A 15,922-nucleotide genomic window follows, 5' to 3' on the forward strand; every position below is an offset into this window, starting at 1 on the left:
GTTTACAAGCCATGTATCACTTACCCAGTAGCCTACGGCAGACGATACAGTGAATCCAATTCACAAATTATAAGTATTTAGTGATCCTAAAACTGATTATTGTTATATCGAGTGGGCCCATTCATTTGCACGAATTGCCGACATGCGGACCTTTTCACCAGACTGAGTCACGGATACGTGAGATGAATATGAATATAAAAAGTCAATATTTGTGCGACGAATATGAATACGATATGTACAGTTAAGATATAAGTACAGTATGAAATGTACAGAACAATGGCAATAGACCGTGAGGTAGATAACAACGAAACAATACAACACTGATAATGACCGACACTACCAGCAACAATATCGTAGGTTACAGGTGTGTAAGAGGTGTGTACACTGACCACCGTGCTCTCTGTTCATTGTGGATCGAGGCAATGTATTCTCTACGGGAGTCATCTGTTGACGGACAACAGATACCACAAGGATCTGTCCATGTCCGTGTCATACATTTTGGCAGTTTTATAAAACTGAAGTTAGAAGGAGTTGAACCAAGTTTTTTATCCATTTTCTGACGTCTGTTTGTTGTGACCAGGGGCCTCAGGATGTTTTGCCTGAACTAAGCTCACTCCATAAACAAGACTCTGGTATTACCGTGGGCAGTGAATCCTCACATTGTAAAAAGGGTCTCTGCAGTAAGAAAAGTGTCTGAATAAAGAAAAGTGGAAAAAGCACTAACAGCCAGATGAATAGCAAGAACGAGGTGTTAGAGAGTGTGATAGGCACTCCGGTAGTCAGGGACACATACATACATACATCGAGTCAAAAGACTGTTGAGTGTTTGGCTATTAGTAACTGAACTGTAGAAGCGAAGAGTTGAGGCAACGTGATCTCCCTGTTCAGTCAGTGACATTGAAAACACATCACGCATTCTAGTCACTGTAGCAGTGCAGAGGCCTCTGCGTCTGAAACAGGCTCTCATAATACAGATATCCATGAAAGAGAGAGAACAGGAGTCAAAGCGTAGAAGGGCTTGCAATTAGTTATTTTCACGGGGTAACGTTGGAGAATTTTAAGAGGGCTGGCTTGGAAAAAATTCCCCATAAATTGGGTCATCGGCTATGCCTCAGATGAGGTGTCTCTACCCTTGTTTCAAAGTCAAAGTCAACGTTTTTTTGATTGTCGCAAAACTCTGCAGAACAGTGAGATGCTTTGTTCACACCGATCCTGGACAGTGTTATACGCACATACAGTTCACTTCCTAAATGCTGAAATACACGAACTAAATACAAGATATGAATACAATACAAAGAATACAGTACAAGGATCTTAGGCACCGTGGCAAATTTCCTCAGCCGTCTGAGGAAGAAAATGTGACAGCAGCTGGCGAGTCTTTCAGAATAAAAGTCGGAACATTTCGTCGGTTTGCCGGCTTCTTCCCGCTTTCACCAGCCGCTGTCACAAACACGCCGGCGCTCCTTGTTTTTGCTGACGTTGAGAGAGAGAGAGAGAGAGAGAGAGAGAGAGAGAGAGAGAGAGAGAGAGAGAGAGACGTTCTTGTCCTGTCACCACCGTGTCAGGGCTCTTAACCTCCTCCCTGTAGGTTGTCTCATCATCGTTAGCGGCCAGGGCCCGACCGCGGCGGTGTCGTCAGCAAACCCCACGATGGTGTCGGACGCTTGGTCGACGCGTTGGAGGGTTTCTGCAACTCCTGCAAGGTGTTAAGACCAGTGTTAGAATGCGGGGCCGGGAGCCTTTGTTAAGGCTCCGATAGGTGTAGGAACACTTTTTTTTTCATTCCTAAGAGGGATTCTTTAACTGCATATTTGTATTCCTATCGATCGGGCCTTAATGGAGGGGAAGGGGCCATGGCAGGGGCGGTGAGGAGCCTGGGCTGGATCCCTCTGGAGGCCTGAGCTCAAGGCAGCGGAGCAGTCGCTGTGTTTAAATGGAAAAGGCTATGTTCCGGTCTCAGCGCACCTTGGGGTAGTTAAATATTGAGACAACGGTCCCTCAGTACCCCCAGCTCCCCTCCCTTCTTCTCCAATCCCACATCCTGTCTACCACCTTCCAACCCGTCTCTTACCGAAAGCCAAGGAGGGTGCGGGAGGAATTAAAACGTAATGCAAAGGTCCTTCCACTTTCGGGCGGTTATTGATGACCTGTCACATTAAGTCGCTTCGGGGGAAGAATTATAGCAACGATTTGGAATAAAGCGTAGGGACAGAAAAAGAGAAATCATTAGATCCCGGGGCTTGGTGTTATGAATTACATGTAATAGTCCCTCTATTCATTAAATCTCAGTAGCCCGAGAACACTTAAAGTAATCCCGGGGTTGCTTGGACACACACACACACACACACACACACACGCGCGCGGCCGGTAGAGGAGGTCTAATTTGCTGAAATGATTCTTTATTAATCCTTTTATTTGTTCGCTCCATCTCTCCCCCCAGTGAAGATGTTGAGTGGCCCGGTGATGTCATTGCCTGGAAGGCAGGCAGTCGTCTCTCCCCCCTAGAGGGTTCTCCTCTCCTCTCGGTAGAAAGGCGTTTCCCGTAGGCGTAGCTGCTCTCGAATCAGCTTTCCCCTCTCGCAAACCCTGACCGTATTCCATTTAATGGAATAATGTAAAACTGACAGATCAGTGTCTAGGGGCAGCTTCATCCTACATCCACTCGATATCTAGATCTAGAACAGCCGTCGCCGTCGGAGGTGACGAGTTCATTTGTTTGCGAACAGTAGCTCCTGCCACGTCCATAATACAGTATACTGAAAAATGTAAGTGCATACATGCTGAGTTCAGACATTTTTTCAGTATATTGTATTAGGGGTCGCAGCAGCACTTTGGATAAAAGTCGCTTTGGATAAAAGCATCAGCTAAATGGAATATAATATAATATTATGTTGTTTACGAAGCAAGTGATCAGTAATTGAACCCGTGATATTGAATTGTATATGAAACAGCGCATGTTTGTTCCAGGCTCCCTCTAATATGATTAGATTGTTAGTTTCTTTACAACACAGTTTTATTCATGTCGCTCAGTGATTGACCACACAGCCAGCCTCCTTCCATCTTTGTTTCTTTTTAGGTTAAATAATCAAGCCCTGTCCCTCTAGACAGGCCTGGTTTTATTGAATAATTAGCAGCAGTAATTTGTTTTGAGAACAGAATCTAATTAAACCACTCTTCTTACCCAGCGCGGGGTCCTGCGCACACACACACACACACACACACACGCACACACACACATACACACACACTCAAACACACACACACAGACACACACGCTCAAACACACAGACACACACACACAGACACACACACTCACACACACACACAAACACACACACACAGACACACACACACAGACACACACACTCACACACACACACACACACACATTCTCGAGACTAACTCTCTGCTGACCAGAGCATGTAAATCATTGTAGAACTGAGGCACATTACAGCCGAGTGTGTGTGTGTGTGTGCGTGTGTGTGTGTGCGTGCGTGTGTGTGTGTGTGTGTGTGTGTGTGTGTGTGCATGTGTGTGTGTGTGTGTGCGTGCGTGCGTGCGTATGTGTGTTGCAGATGTAAAATAGCGAGCGAGAGCCGTCCAACGTCACTCCCTCACGCCACGTTACTCCCTGGAGACCTACGGTATACATTCCCTGTCACTCTAGCGGTCACTCTGTCAGATGCAGTTGGGTTCAAACCCGATATATACTCTACTGTAGGTCACATAGGGTGGAGGGAGTAACCAGAGGCTCATTCTAATGCAGTGAATGGAATGAGGAGTGATATCGAACAGATATAGATCACATGTGTGTTTTATACAATTCCTCTTTCCATCCCCCATCCATTACGACGAGCCAATCCTCCGCTTTCTCCCTACCACCAGCCTCCACCGATGCACTTTTGCTGTGGATGTGTGTGTGTGTGTGTGTATTTCTGTGTGCGTCTCTCTGTCTGTCTCTTGCCTGTCTGACTGCGCCCACATGTCTCTCCAGGCCTTGTGCTGGTGTCTCCTAGGACTCTTTCATCTTGGCAACGGTGCCTGTTCTTCCATTAGATGCAAATTGCAGAATTTCCAGTCTCAGCTCAAACATTGGCCGTAATTGACTTATTAAACTGTCAAGTCTGCAGGCTGAGTTTTTTAGTTTATTGTAACGACCATTGGGACCGTGCTCAACGAGATGCGGGCGTGCGTGGTGATGAGAGAGTGTGTGTGTGTGTGTGTGTATATTTGCATTTATTGGAGCCTACAGTAGTCATATCTTTTCGTATAGATTATATATTTATCTGTATCCAAGCGAGACTTTTTTAAACTCATATTACAGACACCCACACACACACACATGTGTGAGCGCACACCCGCACAGACACACACACACACACACACACACACACACACACACACACACACACACACACACACACTCATGACAGGGAAACAGATGCTGTTCAGAGGGGCTGTTCACAGATGCTGTATCTATCTATCTCTTATAATTATTCCACTTTATCTTGCCTTATCTACCATATTTGTTTAATGTTTTAGAACTACTACCACTTACTGTATATTAAAGTTTATATACAGGGGTGCACATAACTGGTGCGCCAGTGCGCATGCGTCGCCAAAATGCATGCTGCGCGGCAGATCAGCCGCATGAACGCGCTCTTGCGCACCAACAGCTGGAACCGCTGGGAGAGGAATTTACTTCCTCAAAATCCACCTGCTGACTGCTGACTGCTGACTGCTGCATCACTGCAAGCCCCACTAAGTAACTATTTGCCGTCCCCTCAGCCGAAGGCCCGACGAGTAATCCATCACAACAGTCGATCGACGACGACCACCGGCGACTCCCCTCACGAAAACATTCGGAAAGTATCATAACTTGTACTTTCATTCCGCGTATCGCACGGTTATCTCGCCGCCTCGTGTAAATTCAGTCCCGAACGACTCGTCGCTAAAAGGAAAAACAACACCAAGGGACACGTTTCTTTTCTCTGAAGCTTTCAAACGTTCAGACGTTTGTTTTACAGCTTCATTATCGCACCTAGACCCCTGACCCAGGGAATATGGTTGGGAATTATATTAGAAAAGAAAATAAAAAAGACTTTGTTGCACAATCAAAATAATGAGCTATTTAAAGTGATGGCCTCCAACATCCTCTACCATGGTTGAAATTGAGGACAGTATTAACAGCAGTCAAGAGAGCAGTGATGATGATGATTAAGCTTGTAGCATAAATAAATGCTTAGGCTGTAACTTTTTGTTGAAAAGTTGATTTCAGTGTTTACAGAACAGAGCAGTGCTTTAAGAGATGTCAGTTGATTTCATTGTGTTTAAAGAACAGACATTCAGTTAGTGCTTAAAGAGATGTCAGTTGATTTCATTGTGTTTAAAGGAGTCTGACAGACTTTCATGCTTAAAGAGCAGTCATTTGATTTTGCATTTGTTTCTTTTGTTTTGCACACAATCATTTGTTCGTTCATCTTTATTTATGAATAAATGTCGTTTTGCTAATATAAGTTATCCATGTATCCCTTTTTCATCCATCCTGTGGGACGGGTCGTGACTCGCGAGCTCGGGGAGCACCAAGCAGCATCCCTAGGTGCTCCTCTGAGCACTGGCCCCAAAAAGTTATGTGCACCCCTGTTTATATATATATATATATATATATATATATATATATATAAACTTGAATATAAGTGGTAGTATATATATATATTATCTTATATATAATATTGAGGAACTGAAGCCTAAGAATTTCACTCTCTTATACTTACATAATGGTATATAAATAAACTTGAAACTTGAAACACACACACACACACACACATCCTACTCAAACCCTTAACGCACAAGGACACGCGTAGCACTAATAGCCCATTCTTAAGGCCAGTGGTGCTTTATTGATCCGAGGTGCCGAGGCTCATGATTCATGAGGCCATATCCAAGATGGAGAAGTAAAAAAACACCATTCCTGTTCCAAGACGGGGAAAGGATGCCTTCAGTTGTAAGAGCAGAATTCCAATTTTCACCGGGCCAGTGAAAGAGATGGAGAGAGAGAGAGAGAAAGAGAGAGAGAGAGTCAGACAGAGAGAGAGAGAGAGAAAGAGAGAGAGAGTCAGACAGAGAGAGAGAAAGAGAGAGAGAGAGAGAGAGAGAGAGAGAGAGAGAAGTGCATTGCTGTTTTACACGGGGAGAGAGAGAGAGAGAGAGTTTGAACAGTAGGCCATGTAAAGACCCTGTAAAGAGCACACTGATATGATGGATTTGAGGCATCGATTTAATGAGCTGGTCCATTTAACTTGCAGCTCACATTTCCTGTGTCAGGACTGTGGCTATGATTATCACTGGCATCAGGCCTAGCAGGAACGGGACTGGAGGATCACAGGGCTAACGGCGGCAATAACAATACGATTGAATTATGTTAGCGTTATTGCTTATTGTTATTCTTCTGAGGTAGCCGTAACAACACAGTGACGATTACAAAGCGCTTGGTTCTAAGGCATGTGGTATTTTACTGAATGTATCCAGTCACACAAAGTGTCCTGTTTTCCTTCGACGTTATAGAGCAAAAAAAACGCACGTGACGTGTTTCAAATGTATCTACCGTCGAGATTTCGATCCGTGTAGGCGTACACACACCACTGACAGGAAGTGCTCTCGTTTAACGCGGAGACCCCCCCCCCTAAGGCCCAGTGAGATAGATACCGCATTTAGAGCAGGCGTTACGTTCTCGCCTCCTGTCTTCTCCGTGCGTTATGAGCCACCGGGGGGCCGACCCATCAGCTTAGCGTCGGGGGTCTCCTGCGGCGTCTCCCTCTCCTCTCCAACTGAGCTCTTGATTAGCTAATTGAGCTTTCACTTGAACTAATAACTTGGCTAATAAGATCATCTCTCCGTCTCATTGCGCTTCTCTATCAGCTTTTTTTTTCGGGCGGGAAACTAATCAGTGGGCTAATGATTGTTTGGTTTTTCTACCGTTCCGGTCGTAAAAAGGGTGCGATGTTTGCAGAACAAATTGAGATTTAATCTGGAATCTAATGGCAGGAGTTGGTGATGTTTTTGGGGGTCCTTCTTTAACCTTTAGTTCGTCCTCTAGACGGGCGCTAGAGACAAGGATCTATATTCCGTGTACCCTGGATAGGTCATGGTGACATCATGACAGCATTCCAGCCAATCGTCTGCAGTATGTAGGCCTATAGTATATAGATCTATGAGATGGGGAGTGTACCTCAGGACACACTGGAGTTACAGTAGGAACAGTGGCCTTTAATTCAACATTAGAAATGAAGTTTGTTTGTTTGTTACTTCACCCACACAGACCATGTTTATTCACACACAGGCTTCAATATGAATCACTCAATCATTACTCTCACACACACACACACACACACACGCACGCACACACACACCACACACACACACACACACACACCTGTATGTGCACGCATTCACACTCTCTCTCTCCCACACACAGAAACACATGTGCACACACACATTCTTATTAAAAATCAGTTGTGTTTGTGTAATGACCTCAAACACGGCGTCGGTGCTTTTAGTAGAACTAAAAGGGGTTTTAGAGAAATCTGTTATGTTCTGTGTAGAGTACAGCCGGAGCAAGGAGCCCTGTCCCCCTAATATTTATTAAATGAGCTAAACTCACGAGGCCAGGCGGGAAGAGGAGCATTATAAATATTAAAGAGGAGTTTGCACTGCCGTTCTCCAATATTAAATCATACAGAGGAGAATGTCTGTCTTATTAAAAGATAATGTGTTCTGGAGCGAGAGAATGTATCACTCTCCTTCCTCCTCCTTTTTTCCCTCTCATTCTCTCTCTCTCTCTCTCTCTCTCTCTCTCTCTCTCTCTTTCTCTCTCTCTCTGTCTACCTCTACCTCTATCTCACCTCAATTGAAAACTACTCTCAGAGCCCGAGCACAACTGATGAATTCTGTCAATCTGTCACAAAGATGAGAAGCAGAGACCTTGGTTCAAACAACATTTAGTTAGAAGTAGACATGTACATGCCACTAACAAGGTTGCATCTTAAGTGGTACACCTTCTTTGCCAGACTGAAAAAACACACCCACACACTCTTTTCCTTTTTGTTGTCGTAATGAATGCACATCAATATTATGAAGGTACTCCATATCAAACAAAAAATGTTTTGGGTGAAATGACCTTCTACTTCTGATTATATATGAATAGGCATATACAGTATATAGCGGGGTCATTCTATTTTAAAGACTCTGTGCCGTTAAGCACCATTATTTAATCTGCCACAAATTGCAGAACGTAGAGAACGTAGAGAAAGAAGGTCACAGAAAGAGATACAGAGAAAGAGAGACACAGAAAGAGAGACACAGAGAGACACAGAAAGAGAGACAGAGAAAGAGAGACACAGAAAGAGAGACAGAGAAAAAGAGACACTGAGAGACAAATGCATGAGGAGGCCGAGAAAAAACGTGAAAATGAATTAAGCACGGCCATCGCTGAATAAAAATGATTGATGAAAGCAGATCATTTCCCATTCTTTTTCAATGTCCATGCCTATGGTACTTGTGACACAGACAGACAGACAGACCGACAGACAGATGGACAGACATTGAGAGCAGGTCTGTGTGTGTTGTGTGTACTGTATCTAAATAACAGAATAACAGACAGAGTACAGACACAGTAAATAACAGACTGCCTGTCCAGCTAGCTGGTGCCAGAGGAACATTCCTGTACTCTTCGCTCTGCTGACCAAGAGTGACCACCGTGTGTCTGTGTGTGTGTGTGTGTTGTGTGTGTGTGTGCGTGTGCATGCACACATGTGTGTATGTGTATGTGTGTGTGTGTGTGTGTGTGTGTGTTTGTGTGTGTGTGCGTGTGTTGTGTGTGTGTGTTGTGTGCGTGTGCATTTACACATATGTGTGTGTGTGTGTGTATGTTTGTGTGTGTGTCTTCAGGGGGGCGGTCGAGCGTGACAGCCAGGTCACTGGGACTGTGGAGAGTTATGGAGCAAGACCAAGCCTGCTGCTCATCTCACACTTGCATGGTCACAGAGAGATAGAGAGAAAGAGAGAGAAAAGCAGAGAGAGAGAGAGAGAGAGAGAGAGAGAGAGAAAAGCAGAGAGGGAGAGAGAGAGAGAGAGAAATAGAGAGAGAGAGAGAGAGAGAGAGAGAGAGAGAGAGAGAGAGAGAGAGAGAGAGAGAGAGAGAGAGAGAGAGAGAGAGAGTGACACCGAGAGAGAACAAAAAGACATCGAAAGAAAGTATGGGACCGGCATAGAGAGGCCGAGGACGAGTAGAGTTCTGCCTGTCTCTGCTTGTCAGTGTTCAATATTTATATGGGACCTGTGACAGAGTCACTGCTTACCCTGGACTGACCTCCCCATGTTCTCCTAATTGGCCACGGGGAGACAGCGCTGTTTATGACCTGTATGTGACAAGGGTGTAGCTGTGACACGGCTAGGAGGAAAGGCGTATACAGACACACGCGCACCCACCCACCCACACACACACACACACACACACACACACACACACACACACACACACACACACACACACATGCCTGTGAGAGGCTCAGAGGGCAGGTTTGTTGACGTTGCTTGCGCTGAAGAACCTGCTGAAGGATAAGGAAATGAGAGTTAATTTTCTCTCCAAAATGTATATGAATAATACAGGCTCATTTCATTATCAACCCCCCACCCCCCAACCCGCCGCCTCCCTCTCCCCCACCCTTCCCCTCTCCCTCCCTCCCTCCCTTCCTCCGCTCTGTTCTTGCGCCTCACTCCCTGTCTTCAGCTCTGCAGGAAAAATGGCAATTACATGTATCAATGTCTCACTCTTTTCCCATCTGCCCCGTCCCCCTCTCTCTCTCTTTCCGCCTCTCTCTCTCTCTCTCTCTCTCTCTCTCTCTCTCTCTCTCTTCTCTCTCTTCATCTTTGTCTCTCTTTATCTCTGTCTATCGTTCCATTTCCTCCCTTATATCCAGCTCTCTCTCTCTCTCTCTCTCTCTCTCTCTCTCTCTCTCTCTCTCTCTCTCTGTCTGCCTCTCTCCCGTGTTGTTTCATATTTCCTCAGTCTTTATCACTGTGCATAATTAACTGTACTTAATTCGCCTAACTAGAGAACTACTTATGTCTGCTGTTTCACAAATTAACATAATCTGACCAAAAAAACTACAACAACAACAACAACAACAACGACAACGACGACATTCCTCCATCGTCGACTTGACTTGAATAAGGACAACAGCCACGGCGTCATTGTCAGTATCCAGTCCGTTCCGTCGAGGAAATAGGGCAAAGGAAAGGAAATAGGACATGGGTAAAGGAAGACCCTGGAGGATATTGACGCGGGGCCCTAACGGAGTCCTCTCTCTATAGAGATCCTTGCTCTAAATTGCATGTTAATTTTTAGCATCCCCGGTGTCCTGGCGGCAGGCTCGGCAACCATTTTTTGGGGGGGGAGGAACAGTCCAATCGCTCATCTGACAAACCCGCACTCTCTCCGACGGAGAATCAGACGTATCATTTCTCATTGTATTTACATTTTCTTTTTTATCATGTGATGATTTATTTACTGGTGTACTCTTCTCCTCCTCAGCTTTGCCCTGGTTTGCATGTCTGGGACTCCTCTGGCACTCTGGGGGGGTTGGGGGGGGTTGGGGGGGGTGGTGGTGGTGGGTGGGGTTGGCCTCTGAATCATTCACGCCTCTTTCCTGTTCCCTTTTTCATTCCCTTTTCCCTGTGTTTTGCCGGCGTGAATGTGGCTGTGCTCTCCTTCGGCGTGTCAGTGCAGTGTCAGCCACTCTGGCTTTCATTATTCTCTGTGAGATATGCTGCTCTGTTCAGAACTGCGAGAGGCAGAGGGGGATGAAATGACAGTGCTGAATGCTTATCAGCAGGAAATAGCAGGAAATGATCTTCACTCTTTCTTCCCTTTGTTCCCCCCCCCCCCCCCCCCCTCCTCTCCTCTCTATCTTTCCCTCTCCCCCCCTCTCTCTCTCCCCAGATCCCAACGCCCTGGGAGCACACGGCCCTGACCACGCCCTGATCGGAGGTGTGGTGGCCGTGGTGGTCTTCGTCACCTTGTGTTTAATCATCGTTCTGGGGCGATATCTTGCCAGGCATAAAGGTAAGAGGCCGTTAACGCTAGAAGAGCCGTCACCCTCACGGTGACCCCTGTGAGTAAAAAAAATAAATCTATCTTTGCACTCGATCAAATTTCAGGACCCTCCTTTCATGACTTTTCCTAGATACTATGTGCGTTCTACCACCCAGTATCGTTGCATTTATCACTTGAGGATAAGATAGTATAAAGCTGTTTTGCAGTTTTTCGGCGTAGGAGGCAGGCTAAAAAAAGAAGCGTCCTCTAGTGATCTCGGTGTGTAAATAGCAGATTTACATTCTAAAAAGGGGGTCTATTTGACCCCCCAAGGCGGCTCTACTAGGAGGTAAAATAGGCACGGCTGTTGTAGTGTTAAAAGCATTTATGGAAGACCCTACAGACCAGGCCAGCCCTGAGGGGTCAGGGAACATGTTTCCCCATTGTGTTCGTTTCTATAGGAACGGGATAGGATGTCATTTCTTCCGGTTTGTGTTTACGTTAAGCACATACTAGAGGTTTTCCTGTCTGTTGCCATAGGAACGTACCTGACTCACGAGGCCAAAGGAGCAGACGACGCCCCGGACGCGGACACGGCCATCATCAACGCCGAGGGCAACCACGCACACACGGAGGAGAAGAAAGAGTACTTCATTTAGACTGCAGGGGGCACTTTGCTGCTCTCTCTCTCTCTCTCTCTCTCGTTCTCTCTCTCTCTCTCACACTCTGTCTGTCTTTCTCGTTATTTCTCCCTATCGTTCTGTCCCTCTCTCTATCTATCTCCCTCTCTTCTCTCTCTCTTTCTCTGTCGGTATCCACTGCCCCTGCTGCGTCACTAAGGAAACCCTGGGCAGTCTGCAGAGAGGGAAGCTCCCTATTTTTCTCCCACCCCCCCCTTTCTTGTCATTTGTTTCTGCCCTTGTTTATCATTTCATCTCGTCCTTCAATTATTGTGTTCTTTTTCTCGCAGCCGTTTTTCACAGGCAAGCGCCCACAAGCTGCTGGAGATGTCACCTTTCTCTTTTTTTTCTTTTTTTTTCTTGTCTTTCTTTGTGAAATAAATATCTGAGAATCTGCATATCCACCAAGACCACTTCTTCAAACTCCTTATTCCCCTTCTCCACCACTCCCTTCCCCACACACACACCCATACACACACACACACAGACACACACACACAAACACACACATACACATACCCATACACACACACACACACACACACGTTCACATTTACACGGTGCCTAAATATACAGACGCCCATTGAACTTCTGTCAATGCCTTCATTTACCGTCTGTCAGTGACGATGATGTAACCGCTTTCTGGCTTTTTATCTTGACCAATCATGTCACAGCTTCGGCTCACATCATCTCTTCATTAAAACATTTTGGTTCTTTTGTTTTCCTTTTTTCATTTCAATGAGAAATTGTGCTTTTTACGCCTTATGTATATGTATGTCTTTCCTACTGAATATCGTACTTTTAGCTTATCTTACCCGACCCCCCCGCCCCCCGCCCCCCCCACTCCCCCACTGTCCCCCGAATAGACCACTCTAGAAGAGGACACCTTGTAAGATAAGACGCAGGTTTTGTGTATCACTGTAGCAAGGCTTGTGTGATACAGTATGTGTATGTTCCCCGTTGTTAGTCCATAGGTGAGGAACTGCTAGTGTCGAAAAAAGACAGAGGGCCAACTGACATTAACACTAACACCTGAACACCAAAAAGGTACGAAAGAGATGCTGGATGAAAAAGCTATATCAAATGAACACAATCAAACTATGCTTTTATGCATAATCATTTGCTTAACTTGCTGTATATCCATGTCCCTTTTGTCTGTATATTCGTGCACTGTTGTTCAGGCCTCTGCTTAGCTAAATCAACACTCTCACAATGTTGCCATGACAACTTATGTAATATCTTCAGCACAAAAAGTAGAACATGTACAGTCGATCATAATCATTTTTGGTAGAGTTGTGGTATTTCAATTGTAGGAGTTTGTTTCGTTTTTTTCACTTTGAAAGTAGAGTTTAGTTGAAATTCGGGCCAAGAAATGAAAGACGTTATTTCAAGACAAACACCTCTTTTAAGGAAAACTGGAATTGAGTATTCACAGCATTATGAGGGTGCTCTATTTTACCTGTGCAGTGGCTTCCTTCCTGAAACAAATACACAAGCACAAAATTGATTCCATGGGAAACAGTGTTACTTGGTCAACAGCTAGATTGCCTCAGGAATGGTTCTACTATTCAAACAAGAGGAAATTAGCTTTTGTTGATCCAATCCACACAGTATACACAGACATCTTTGGATATTCAACATAGCGGTCATAAACAAACAAAAGAATAAGCCTAATCAGTGTTTTTATATAAACTTGTCTTTTTATTTTCCGTTTTGTTAATATGATTCTAAGCTCCCCTGTTGATAAGGCTGTATATTGCGTCTGCTAAATGTAGTAACTAGTGAAAATTGTTGTTAGATTTTGGGATCCCTTATACCTTCAAATTTGTATATTAGCCAATTTACTGTATCTATTGACAGAAAAAAAAACAGTACTCTTTTTTTATTTGTCATTGCTCATTTCTTTTTAGAGAACTTGACAAATTAGTTTTGCTTTCGCTCAAGGCATGTATATACTGTGTAAGTACTACATTTTGGTAATACAAGTTTGGCACATTCTTTTTTTTTGCTTTCCTAAACTAAACTCATATTTAATTTATACTGTATGAGTTACAATTATTTAAGGAGAACCACTTTGAAAATGTATCAGTCTCTTAATGTTTGAGGGCAGTGGCTTTAGTGTTTGTGGCATGCTTTTGGTGCTACAGATCTGAAGAATTATTGGGTTGTTTGAAGCAAAGATTGTTAGATTTGAAAAGTGTCAGGGGTCCGTAGATAATGTTCAGAGATGTCATCTCACTTAGCTACAGATAGACTTGGGTTCATCTCTCACCATTACTATTCATCATATCATATGTAATTGTCACTTCTGGTCAAATGATGCATTAATTTAACACGTCACTTTTCAGAACAATCAGTAAAGTAAATTCTCTTCATCTTGTATCCAGTTGGGAAATAGTTAGCCCATACAGTATCATTGTGGGGTTTTTAATATGTTTTATATGACACTACACTATGTACAGTAGCTATATAAAAACAGTAGTTGACACATATACAGTAGTCACATATCAATAACTGAAGCTGAATTTAATTGTAGTAACACACTAGGGTACAGCAACTGTGCTTACAGCCATCAGAAAACGGAGGACATTTAGAAGCCTATTGAACACAATGCTTTGTGAATGGAAACACACTTACTAATAATAAATAATAATTTAATGGACAACTCTTCACATGTCACATTAGGAGCTTGAGTTGGACGCAGTGTTGACGTGACCTTCAGTCCGATGAAAGAGAGTCGGGTAGTCACATTCGCTGTGTCAACATTTCATCCTCTCATTGTAACACACAGATGTTGGACAACACTGTACATTCTATAAACCCTGTACCAGATTAACTACCTGTGTAATTACACCATAACAGGCGAGTAAATGCATGCAGTTCTTCTGTACTTTCATCTCATGTGTTTATTTTCCCTTTACTTGGAAAACTGAATTAGCAAGTGTAAAGTACCGTGTAATGTTCTGTACTTAGCTACAATTAGCTACACATCATTCCACTATTGTAATACTTGAATAATCTTCATGTGATGTAAAGTGTTGCCCTACATTGCCTACAGTTTGAGGCTGATAGTACTGCTGGTCTAACCCGAGCTGGTCCTTGCATCTTTATTCTGCGTCGCCAACGACGCTCACTGCATTAGCTTCAGCTAGCACTGGACAAGACAAAAATTGGCCACGTCATCCACTGAGGTAGAGACGGTGGCGGTTGGCAGGTTGATGATAAGTTTACAGTACAAAATGCTTCGTTATTGAACCCGTATATCATTGATGAAATTGTATCAAAATAAACCAAGCAGCTTTGAAATACCAATCACCGTGATTGCCTTTGTGTTAGTGGCGAGTGAAGTCGATGGCATAAATATTGTTGTTTCCGGGGGCAAGGGTGCACACGTACATGTACACTCGCCGCAGTCTTGCTGGTTTTCATCTCCCTGGCATTGATCACATCAATTAATTGCATTGATTGGCCAGATACTTCACATGCCTGGTTGACATTAGTCTCTGGTGTAAGTATTGAAAATCAGCAGACCTTTTGACCATTGTGTACTCTAGCCCTTGTTGTTAGGGGATTCACTTTTCGTTGTCAACCTTTCATGTCACGGTACTGTTCCTTTTCTACTTGGTTTCTCTTCTTCAATTGACATTGTTTGTGTGTTTGATTCCATTTTGATATCATTTATGAATTAACTTTTTTGTAGATTTTATGTTTCTGCCATTATGTGTGTGTCTTTGTGTTTCGGATTGATTACACATACCTCTGCTCAATTATCTGTGTTATTAAGGCATGAAAAACACCTGTGTAAATGAGTGGGGGTGCAAACATGCCAAGCTCATTCTAGCGTGTCCGGTTCAGGTGAGAGATATTGATATAGTGGAATTGGATTTCATCTGGATAAAACATCTCTTTTTTGCATCAGTGACTTTCATAATTTTTTAGCAGTGAGATAGACGTTGATGAAAAGGAGGATGACGTTTCCCATAGGCAGTTATCTCTGGGCAGTTTTGCGTTTGACCACTTCTGGTCAAGGTCGATATTTTTGGGGAGTGTAAGGTGATCCTAGATCTGTGTTTAAGAGCATCTTCTACCCAGATCTATCGCTCAAGGCTGTGATTCTGTGAGTGCTGCTCGCTGACCAATCAGGTTTGAG

The 15,922-nt window shown here is 44.1% G+C and overlaps 1 protein-coding gene across 1 annotated transcript in view; it reads left to right on the forward strand.

Annotated features, from left to right (window-relative positions):
• The window catches only part of cadm2a (cell adhesion molecule 2a), a gene marked incomplete at both ends in the record, with an annotated part of 267,534 nt that extends 255,783 nt beyond the window's left edge, over positions 1–11,751 (forward strand). Inside the window, 2 exons of the mRNA XM_080549639.1 lie at positions 11,000–11,122; positions 11,633–11,751. Coding sequence (XP_080405765.1) covers positions 11,000–11,122; positions 11,633–11,751 — 242 coding nt within the window. The remainder of the gene's footprint in view (positions 1–10,999; positions 11,123–11,632) is intronic.
• Positions 11,752–15,922: the final 4,171 nt, after the last annotated feature.

This window comes from Nansenia antarctica (genome assembly GCF_963989245.1).
Source record: "Nansenia antarctica genome assembly, chromosome: 20".
Classification (NCBI taxonomy): Eukaryota; Metazoa; Chordata; class Actinopteri; order Argentiniformes; family Microstomatidae; genus Nansenia; species Nansenia antarctica.